General features: G+C 38.5%; 1 protein-coding gene across 2 annotated transcripts in view; it reads left to right on the top strand.

Annotated features, from left to right (window-relative positions):
• fxr2 (FMR1 autosomal homolog 2) overlaps nt 1-12,164 on the top strand; it is a 34,838-nt gene extending 22,674 nt beyond the window's left edge. For both annotated transcript variants that reach the window (XM_056234765.1, XM_056234766.1), the window contains exons 14-17: nt 665-868; nt 3,175-3,282; nt 9,286-9,380; nt 10,418-12,164. In XM_056234765.1, the coding sequence (XP_056090740.1) occupies nt 665-868; nt 3,175-3,282; nt 9,286-9,380; nt 10,418-10,528 (518 nt within the window). In that variant the 3' untranslated portion in view covers nt 10,529-12,164. The remainder of the gene's footprint in view (nt 1-664; nt 869-3,174; nt 3,283-9,285; nt 9,381-10,417) is intronic.

A 12,164-nucleotide genomic window follows, 5' to 3' on the forward strand; every position in this document is an offset into this window, starting at 1 on the left:
CAGTAAAGTAAGCTTCAGTAAAGTTAGCTTCATTCATTGAGAGAAAAGGTAAATGTCACATGTGCGCCTTTTGGGTTTGTAGTCTTTGTAATTTCGTATTTTCGCAGTCTTATACCTCAACAGTTTCACATCAAACTGCGACTTTCTTGATTTTAAAATGTATCTTTTAAATTGACAAACATCATATGTGTAATTCAGGGCACAATTCAAACCAGATCAAAATATTTGTTGTCTCTCGCCATTGACTACCATACAATATTTTTCCGAAATAAGGTCCCATGGTGGTCGACCGGAAGGGGAGGGACTTAGGCTCTCTATGCTTCTATCATATGTTTCTCCTCCTGTGTTTTGATGTGGAGATTCTGTATTATATCAGAAGATGCATAATAGCGCCCCCTACCGTATAACAGAGAAAACCGGTGTTTCTGATGCGTTCGGCAAACCAACGTACACTTACGTCACTGATAGTTCCTCTTGTGCTAGACTCTGAAGTAGGAGCTAATTTAGTCCCCCCTCAAAAAGGTGTTCCTATAACTAAAATCGTTCCCGGTTCCTTGGGGCGAATACGCCAAAAAAACAATAATTATAGGAACTATGAAAACGTTCCTCCGATGCAAAAGCCCCTCATGCAAACTCCTGCCGATCATGTTTTGTGTGTTTCCAGTGCTCCGAGATCCAGACAGCAACCCGTTCTCTCTGCTGGAGGGAGACGGTGAACTGGGCGGCGACACAGACGCCAGCGAGAACATGGGCGGCATCGACCGCAGGAGACGCTCACGCCGTCGCCGTAATGACCAGGAACCCAGCCTTATGGATGCCGCCGCTAACGAATCAGACAGTCAGGCCGCCACCAGTGAGAACGGACTGGGTATGACACAATTGCAGGTTATTTGGATGCGCACAGGTTGATTAAGAAGAACATTTGAGCTCACATAATCTGACCCTGTTTCCACTTTCCCATCTTTAGTCTAATGATGTGATTTATGGGTCTGACGATACACTTAGCTCACGAGACGATACACTATATTGGGTTCACGAGAATGAAATGAGACTATTTTTCCAGCCATATTTTGTCATTGAATATTTCTTAAATAGTGTTTTTTAAAGTAGTTTTATTCAACTGTAAGTCACAAAATGCAAAACAATGCAGGTGCATTTTACTTATTGAACTAATCTAATGCTGTCACTAACGATTATTTATGTAATCAAGTAATTGGTCAATTATTTTGACAATTGAGTAATTTTATAATATGTTTTGTGGTAGTATAAATAGACCTAAGTGAATACCCTTTAAAATGGCATGTATAATAATGACGCAATAATAATTGGTTTACATAAAGTATCAAAAGTGATTTTATTAACCAACACTGTTAAAAAAAACCAATGAAATATACATAATATTATGAACAATGAATCATCTTTTATAACAAATGCCCTCAGACGGTGCCAGCGGCCTGGTAATAGTCAATCTTTACAGCATGATCAAATCCTTGTTTAATATTTTGTAATATTGGCAAAATATGATACGATAAAGATGCAAAGCCACTGTAATTTCTTGAACAAGAACATGTGGACATCAAAACATAAAAACTCAGAGCGATGGCTTAAACTTTTATTTTGACATTGTGAAAAAGTTCACATATTTAGAAACATTGATGTATTCTCCTGTTGTTAGTGTAGGTTTATAAATGATAGAACTAAGCTATGCTATATTATTTTTAATTTGTAACAAAGCCTTAGAAGACGATCTAATAATGCGGTTCATGGATTCTCGTCCCTGGAACGTGCCGCTTCCGGTTTTTAACTTAATTGGAGGAATTGTCACAGCCCCACACCAATCATCTCGTAATGAATGCCACTTCAGATCTACTTTCCGAGTATGATTTATCATATGCAGTAAAAGACAGAACAATATAATGCCAGCACTGTAAAAGGTTTTGCAAACTCAACTCAGTCATGTTGATATTGTGAGAAATCTCTTTAGATCTCGTGGCACGTCGTCGTCACACTCCTAAAGTCAGTGGTGTGCAGTGCAGCAGCGAGCGAGTGTTTTCTGTGAATCTCACTCGTTCTCTTGTGGTTATTCACCATCACCTCGCTAGTTTTCTTCTCAAATGTGTTGTTTTTGTTTTTTTGAAGCATGTGGCGAGGTGATGTGCAGCTAACGTGGTCAACTGACCTACTTCCTGTTTCACTGTGCAGTTGTAGATGTAATCATCAGGCTTTAAATGCGTTACAACCAAGGAATCAAAATTTAACTGATTCAACTTCTCTGATTGTAGATCTCTCTCTTCTGATTTTACTTGTAAATGTTGAAATGAACATTAACTAAGAATGAAAAATACCACTAAAACATTTACTAATCTTAGTTAATGTAGACGACGACTTTTTTTTTTTTTTTGTAGAAATAAGTCACCAAGGCTGCATTTATTTGATAAAAAATACAGTAAAAACGGCAATATTGTGAAATATTATTAGATTGTAATATAACTATTTTCTATTTTAATATATGTTAAAATTAAATTTATTCCTGTGATCAAAGCTGAATTTTCAGCATCATTTCTCCAGTCTTCAGTGCCACATGATCCTTCAGAAATCACTCTAATATGATGATTTGATGCTCACGAAACATTTCTAATTATTATCCCTGTTAAATGTTTCTGTCAATCTCTAAAGCACAAACTCACTGAATTCTGCACTCTCGTGAAAACTCCTGTTATATAATAAAAAATCCACATAAGGAAAGCCTTTGGGTCATAAAGAATCATCAAAGGAAATTTGCTTGAATTTAATTTCATAATTATTTATTAATGATTGAATTAGAACTTTAAAAATGTTGTCCCTTTTTTTTTTTTTTTGAGTTCCCTACTCATTTAGTCGTGCATTTAAACACTGTTGTCAATCCAGAAACTTTGTGTTGTGCTTAGCATGTACAACTTAACTTGTGTTCAGATTGTGGATGAGTAATGAACAAGAAGAGCCTCTCTTTATAATCACTAAGGCTGTCAATCTCTAAAGCGCAAACTCACTGAATTCTGCACACTCGCGAAAACAAAATAAATCCACATTAGGAAAGCCTTTGGGAAATGTGCTTGATTTTATTTCGCAGAACTGCCTCCGAAGATTGGCCCCCTTGCGTCTCATGCTCTCTTTCTCTCTCCTCATTTCTCCCAGAAGAGGAAGGCCGGCCCCAGCGCCGCAACAGGAGCCGCCGGCGCCGTAACCGTGGCAACCGTCCCGAGGGAGGATCCACCAGCCGGGACAGACAGCCAGGTGACACAGGTGAGCGAGTGGGAAGGGGTCAAGATGCAGGAGGAAAGAGAATCGTCAGACTGCACATTTCATAAAACCTTTAGGGTTGTTTTCCTCTTTATTATGCAGATTTAGTAGAGAGTGACAGGATGGTAGAGAGAGGAGGATTGGGTGGGATTGTGTTGCTGACCAGGGGTGTGTTTCCCGTACACCGCTGTATACCACATTCAATACCACAGTACGATGCATCAGTGAAGAAATCAACTAGCTAGTCACGACTGTTTCCCGAAACCATATTGTCGCAAAGTTGTCGTTCAACCACGTTGGTTTATGACGACACGCACGTGGTGGAGTAATCACTTATTTTAATGAAACTGTTAGAGATCGAATTAATGCTAGATGTTTTGATATAAATTACAGACATGCATCGGAGGAATATTTCAAATCTTTCTCAGTTATTTCGCTTTATTTCCAGATTCAATCATAGACTCGTTCTTACACACTAGAGCACGTTCGTTCGCACATGCACAGTCTTCAACGCTGCTTTAAATCTCTTGACCAACTCAAAGACGTAAATGACATTTGTATGTATTCTAAATAAGACACAGGTTGTACTGAATGTCAGCTTGCTTATTTTGCTCAAGATAAGGGTTTATTAAAGGTACACTATGTAGGAATTCTGTTTTTGTCAAACAGCGACCCCTAGAGTCGCTGTGGAGTACTTGTACTGTCGTAAATAAGGTGTGGCCCCTTTAAGAGCTGCGCGCGCCGGGTTATTTCTGTTTGATGCTCATTCTTATCCTATTTTAAGTGAAAGCCTGACCGAGTGAGACTCTTGTCCGGTTTTCTCACTCGGTCAGTTTCTCGTTTTCTTTTCCTTGACTCTTCCGGTGGTCACGTGACGGTCGTAAAGCGATACGTTCTCCAGGCATTCTTCAGGTCACATGACCTGGCCAAAGACGGTGCGTCTTCTCCAAACTTACATAGGCGGTATTTCAAGAGGACAGCCCTGCTCGGAGCATTGATAGTGTCAAGCGCTGTATATTGGCCTGAGGAATCATTTAAAATAGCTTGTGTGCGTTACTCGGTGTGCCTTTAAGTCCACATGTCATGCAATCTAGAAACTCTGCTTCTAACCACAGCTCAGGAGCTGTCGTTCCAAACACTGATCTATATAATGACTGGATAGCTCATGACGTTCTAAACTGCCACCAGGCAGTGAAGCCACCGGAAGTGTTCGAGCGGCCATCTTACGATTCCCTACCAGCAGAGGGCTCCAATGGCCGTTATACAGAGATAGGTAGCTCCGACGGCACTTTTAAGATGACCCGCTGCGCATCAACAAGTGTAAAACGAAGATCACAAAAGGATCTTGAAAAACTGCTCACAGGTTGTACTTTAAGCCCATATATAGTAATTTATATGCACAATTGTCGCTATTTCCGTGTTGTTTAAAAAAAAAAATGTATAGCCTACTATGCATTCTTTCACAGACGTATTCAAGTTTAAACCCAATAAACGTATTATTCAATGCATTACTTCTTATAAATTTAATTAAATGCATATATTTAATATTTTCATGTCAATCCGTGCTCAGTTTGACCACGAACCATGCACTGTCACTTTAATTCAGCGCCTGCAGCACAAACGGGCATCCGCGTGCAGTGAAAGCTCCAACCTGTTGACATGGGTATGGTAAAAAATATGCACTGCAAACGGAGTAGGCCTATGTGTAAACCCCTTATTTACACTGCACACATCTGCGGCGCATTATGGCTCCGACAATGTTTTATTCCTACCTTCACGCGGTGTCAACTCACACCGGGAGCATTTCCACGTGATTTGCCGATTTGTGGGCGCGATCAGCTCCGGTAGCCGTGTCGCAGCTGTAAACGCGCCGCAGACGTGTGCAGTGTAAATAAGGTGTAAATAAAAGGGTGAAACAGGTGTACATTAACCCATACAATTTGTATTATGCATTTCCTGGACATGTTCTTGCTAACTAATCAAATACTTGAACAGACTACTGATCTATCTGTAAAACACAATCAGAAAGAGCTAAATTTTAAAAGTTCACAATTCACATATACTTAATTTTTATTAAGCAGGAATAATTTCCGACTTTAAACAAATACCCATTTAAATGCTTAGGATGTTTGCGTTGTAAGACTGTTCAGGGAGACTTTAGATTTAAAGACGGTGTCTCGTTATGCAATGTTTTCTCAGTCAAATCATACAATTTCCTATTGATTCAATAGAACGCGTGAGCTCACTAGGGAATCACAATATGGCGGCGCGGTGGCTTCACTGTTTATGACGTCATGAGCTATCCAGTCATTCTATATAGATCAGTGGTTCCAAACACACAACTTTGCAATGCTGTTTGCCAATGTTCGTTGGAACGATGGTTTCGGGAAACATCGACTCGTTGAACTGCTGATAATGATCATCTTACATTATCTTACATTTCATAAGGTTGATCGGTGACGAACATGAAGCCGAGCAACAACTCACTGTGTGATAAAGCCTAAAGCAGTTAGAATGACTCTCAAATTCAAGATATCAGGGCAAAAATGCCTGTTTGTGAGGTTTTGTCCCATATTTATGTCATAGTTAAGCAATATCACCCAAATAATGAGCGCAATTTTTGTCCTGAATAGCACGAGTGCAAATGTGATATTGATTTTATACAACAGTTCAATAAATAAAAATCAATATCAGATTTGCACCTGTGCAAACTTTAGTTTTAATAAAAGATTAAAATAAAAAATTAGTGCTGTCAAACGATTAAAATATTTAATCGCGATTAATCGCATTAATGTCATAGTTAACTTGCGATTAATCGCATTTAATCGCACATTTTTATCTACTCTAAATGTCTCTTGATTTCTTTTTTTCCCATTATTTTTTTCTCATTTTAATGCTTTTCAACATGGAAAAGTGGATCGGCTTGCTTTGTGCAAATGTTTTTTATTGAAAACAATATTGGCATATACTGTTCAATTTCACACTAAAACATTATCACTTGGAGCAAATAATCTCTCACACAATATAACACTGTCCATCAATAAAAGGGTGAAATAAATACTGACGAGGTCCTGATATTGACGAGGGGGCGGAGAATTCGCATCAGCTGTGTGTGTGTGTGTGTGTGTGTGTGTGTGTGTGTGTGCTGGCCATCATCAAGTGGTATTCAGACTGGACGTGCTGCGATGATGATAGCTCAGTTCACAACGACAAAACACACAGATCACTTTGGTCTCGTCAATGGAACCATTTGGCAACTTTTTAAAAGTAAACTTTCCATTCAGAATCTTATTGGCATCCATTTCGGCGTCTCACGCTCGTCATCCACTCAAAACTGGACGTTTTGAACGTTCCTATAACATTCAGAAATAACGTTTTTATAACTTAATGGGAACGTTATGAAAACATTCTTATAACCTAAAATTGTTAGCTGGGGAAGAGGAGAGATTCGCGATTGCACTGAACACGTTTTAAGTGCAGGCATATTCTCTGAGTGAGCCCAGAGAAAATTCTTACAAGAGCAGCGTGTATCTGAGAGCGCGCGCGACTCGAGCAGAGAGATTCGTGCTCGGCACATTATATTCCGCGCGCGAGCAGAGAGATTCGCGCTCGCGCATCCGGCTCGCAAGCCCAAACAAGTGTGTGCGGGTGCGGCGTGCCTGTTGTTTTGTTTCCGGTCTAGCTAGATCCGCTTGCGCTTTCAAAACGTCCTCGCGCGCCGCAAGCCATTGAAATTAATGGGTTTCATAGCGCAGCGGCCCGCATGCCGTCCTGTTGCAAAAGCATGTGAAAAAAAACCTACAAAGTTTGCTAGGCCAAAAAGACCGTTAATCGCGCGATAAAAAAATTAACGCCGTTAAAATGGGTTTGCGTTAACGCCGTTAATAACGCGTTTAACTGACAGCCCTATAAAAAATGTAACTTTTCAATCTAAATAGTTGGACGATGTAATTAAACACGTATGCAAATTAATCGCACAACAAATTTCACTGAGAAAGTACCCCCAAACGATAATTTAAAGTAATTTATTGTGTTAAATGAGAAAAGCATCTAAAAGATATTAAAGTAGCTTTAGAGCAGGAAAAAAAAACATTTTATTTGATTCAACAGAATTTCATATAAACTTTTAGTCTTCAACAGCCATGAGGGTGAGTAGATGATCATTTTAATTTTTGGATGACCATCAGCTTTGTTTTGTTTTTGTTTTTTTTAAACGATACTCTAAATAAGAAATGAAAACTGCGAGTAGGTGTTGGTAAATGTCTAAATGAGTAAGTCATTGAGTCATTCATTCATTCAAACTGCTGACTCATTCAGGAATGAAGTAAATGGCTCTCTTTATAAATAAGCCATTGAAACATTGGTTCACCTGATTGATTCACTCAACTTGCATATGTTTAATTACATCGTGCTATTATTTAGATTGAAAAGTTGAATCGCTTGACAGCCTATATATATATAACTCATACATACATACATACATAAATTAAAAAGGTTGTTTGTGTATATATATATATTTACAAACTTTTATGTTAGATGTGATTAATCGCACTAGAATCTTTTTTTTATGCCTGATGTCACATGATGTTTCCTGTACATGTCATTGATTCCTTCGGTTGTATTTTCCATCAGAGTTGATTACGTGTTGTACCATGGTATCAAAATATGTTTCCATGAGATGGAAGTGATTTTCTCTTAAAGGTGTTAAAACCACAATTAAGTTATTCCGTGTGCCTTACAAGCAGTGGTGGTTCCTGGCGTAGACGTCTTTATAGTTCATTAGAGGCAGTTTATAATGATGTCGAGAGCGCTCAAATGTCGAGCGCTCGTGTTATTTCGTCCAGGGCACCAAATGAGCCAGAAACGTGACCATGGGGAACTAATCAGACCTGCTAGAGTATACTTTGTCTTAAATGCATCATTCTAGGGATAGTTCACCCAAAAATGAAAACTCTGTCAGTAATTACTCGTCATGTTGTTCCAACCCCGTAAGACTTTCGTTCATGTTCGGATCACAGATTAAGATATTTTTGATTAAATCTGAGAGCTGGATCACTCCTCCATAGGCTTCTTAAGGGATCGAAACGCCACACGCAACACACACATGACCAGCGTCGGACAATAGTGAGCCTACGTGTGACGTCCAACACAGAAGCGCTGCGCAGTTACAGTACGTGAACTCACTCGAGGCCCACAGAGAAGGAAATGAATAGTTGAATAAAGTCGTTATTTTTGTTTGTTTTTTGCACACAAAAAGTATTCTCGTTGCTTGATAAACTTAAGGTTGAGCCACTGTAGTCACTCGGACTATTTTAACGATGTCTTTCATAACTTTTGGGCCGGTCAGTTTCGATCCCTTAAGAAGCCTATGGAGGAGTCAAAGTAGTTTTAAAACAGGTGCTACAGCGGTGGCTGTTACTGGCTGTAAATCTAGCGGATTTGATGTCTCGCAAATACAATGATGCTGGTAGTGACTATTCTGTCTGACCAATCAGTGATCTGCAGTGTGTTCACGTCACATTTTAGTATCAGTACGGTACGCTTGGAACCTCAACAGAGGTGGTACCATAAAGCGAGCCGTACCGAACCGTGCCGTACCGTACCATGCAGTGGAAAAGCGCCTCAAGTGAGCCGTGCCGTACCATAGAGTGGAAAAGCGCCATTAGATACGCTACTTTAGATATTAAACTTAATTTATTTTTATGATATTTTGAAACTTCTTTGCCATTTACAATTTTTATATTTATTCAATTCATTTGTTTGTCTCAATAATTTTACATTTTAATCTAATTTGTTCCTTATTAAAATTAGATCTCTGCCATAACCACTGCCTGGGTCTCTCCACAGCAATATGTGAAGCTTTAGTTTGTAGATTGTGGGTTTTGCTGATATGGTTGATGTTAGTTTCACAGTCGTGGTCAACATGTAAGATGTGTTTTCATGCTGTGGGTTATCGGCTTGCTCCACTTGTCTGATCTCTTGCTATTGCTCTGTGTGTTGATGTAGTTTCTGTGGCGGACTTCATCTCTCGTGCCGATTCCCAGAGCAGACAGAACCTCCCAGGGAAGGAGGCGGCGACGCCACTCGTGTCCCATCCCAAGGTCTGACAAAACTACAGCACTAAACACACCCCTCAACATACTGTTGTTATTAATATTAGTATTATTAGTATTTCAAGAAAAACGTTCCAGGTGTGCTGTGCTTGCTTGTAGGGCTGCACAATTTAGCTATGATGATAATTATTATCAGGGTTATTAACTAAAACTGAAAATATTTCAGCTTCATTTCAAATAACAGTAATGTTTTTAATAAAGTAAAATATAAATATGTGTGTATATATATATATATATATATATATATATATATATATATATATAAATACAATTTATATATATAAAAATACTATATATATATATATAGTATTTTTATATATATAAATTGTATTTTTATATATATATATATTTATATATAAAGTCATATTCCTTTATATAGCACTTTTAACAATGAAGATTGTTCCAAAGCTGAAATACTGTGTATATATACATACAATCTCAATTTACAATAGTGATTAGTTCTGATTTAATAGTGATTAGTCACATTTAACATAAGTTTGTGTATATACATATTTATATATTTTTATATACACACGTTTTTGTTAGATGCGATTAATCACAATTAATTGATTTGACAGCACTAATAAAAACTGAAATAAAAAAATAAAAAAAACATTTGACACGCATGGCAGTATTTTAAAAAACTAATACAATTTAAAAAACATAACGAAATGACTAAAAATAAAAAAATAAGATAATTCTAAATATTTATCGAATTATAATAAAACTAAATAACTAAAATATATATATGTATTTAACATTTTTAAATATTACTGCTGTAATATTTTACATTAAATAAAAAAAGGAGTATTTAAAATAATATATAAGTGGTACTTGTTTTAAGTACCACTTCACTCTATTTCATTAAATGCCAGTCTTTGTGATTAGAATTGTGTGTGTGTGTGTGTGTAGTAGCTGTACCACCATCATCAAACGTTATGTAAACGTACGTAAAAGGACCATTTTCATGAGGATTATGCACAGAACAAAGCCTTCAACTGCATCTCATTGTCTCTCTCCATCAGGAAAACGGGACCAGCGTGAGTAAGGAGGAGCTGACTCCCTCCAAGCGCTCCCCGAGTAACGGCGTGGCGTCGGCCGGGGGGGCCGTGGCGCTGGTGAACGGCGTCTCGTAAAGCTCATCTCGCCCACGTCTAAAGCAAGACACCATGGCAAACTCTGTTCCTGCTTGCATTCACGTAAACCTTTAAACTGACGAATGAAAATCGACTAAAATCCTTGAATTCATACAAGTCTACGAGAAGAAAATGATACAAAAAAAAAATGACGAACGCATCTACTTAAAACCACACATAACGGTGTATGTTTATCCTATCTATCAGTACTTAGTGCATATTTAAGACAAGCTTGCCAAAAATGAGCTGATGGATATGACTTAAATTTCTGACATAACACAGAAAACAGGACGTGACTATTTGGGTTTTATTTTCGATATTTTTTTTTTTTTCGTTTTTTTTTTTGCTGTTGTCGTTGCTGTCATTATTTGTTTTTGTTCTGTTTGTACTCACTGGTGTGGGACTGTGAAAACACTCCCGAACAGACGCATCTCTGAAACAGTGTTAGCTAAACGAGGGCGGAGCTAGCGGAGAGGCGATGGGTTGAAGGCGGAGCCTCTCGCGAGTGATTGACAGCTGAGTCTGTGGTACTCTGAGTTTAAGGGCAAGACGGAGAGACATTGTGCCTTGAATTTAAAAAAAAAAAAAAAAAACTTGAGTATTTTCTGTTTTTCCTTAATATTTGCGTTGTCCATGAGATGAAGTAGATGGTTCCTGTTTGTTTGGTGTTTTATTTTGTGTGAGGAAATGATTATGCAGAATAAAGAGACGTTAGAAAGATTAATGCCAAACATGAAATTAGGATGTTTTTGTCCAAGGTCAAGGCGTTATTTGAAAGCCGTTTAATGTGTGTTTGTGTGTACGAGTGTGTCCGATTGTACGTTATGAGCATATAAATTGAGAGGAGCGTTACATGATACAAGAGACAACCCATAAGAATCCCGAATGGATTCGGTGTCTTCGGTTGAAATGGAGGGAAAGTGGCACACGTGTCCAAACACAGAACTAGAGAGAGAGACGTAAACAAACTAGCTGACAGGTTCACATTGTTGATTCATTTCTAGGTTTTCAACATCTGTGTCCGCAGCGTAGCTTCTGGTGGAAGGAAGACAGTGTGAGTGTGGAAAGAAACACACACGCGACAGCATCCGGTCTGGTGTGGATGTTTGGTCTTTATGGTCTAGAAGGCTCTCTGAGAAGATGAAGCCTGTAACACCGAGACTGATGCTTTAGCAAACACGCACACACACACACACACTCACTCACTCACACACACACACTCACTCACTCAACAGCTTCCAGTCTGGTGTGGGTGTTTGGTCTTTATGATCTAGAAGGCTCTCTGAGAAGATGAAGCCTGTAACACAGAGACTGATGCTTTAGGTCACACACACACACACACACACACACACACATCCGAGAGCATTGTAATGTAATGCACTCCAGTTTGGGCGAATGAAGTGTGGGCCTCTTCTGTCTCTGTTGGGGTGGCAGAGAAGCCAATCAGACGTTAGTCGTGGGTAAAGAGGAAGGGACCGTTCCTTCACTTTATTGCTGTCATCTCAGTTCCTGTTCTCAAAGGTTGTTTTTTTATTTTATTTTCTTTCTTTTTTTTTTTTTTTGGTTGTACTTTCCACATCGTTGAAAAACAAAAAAGATTAAAATGGAAGTGAAATAAATTATTTCTGGAATGACA

Source organism: Rhinichthys klamathensis, unplaced genomic scaffold (genome assembly GCF_029890125.1).
Source record: "Rhinichthys klamathensis goyatoka isolate OS25496 unplaced genomic scaffold, OSU_Roscu_1.1 h1tg000405l_1, whole genome shotgun sequence".
NCBI classification, from domain to species: Eukaryota; Metazoa; Chordata; class Actinopteri; order Cypriniformes; family Leuciscidae; genus Rhinichthys; species Rhinichthys klamathensis.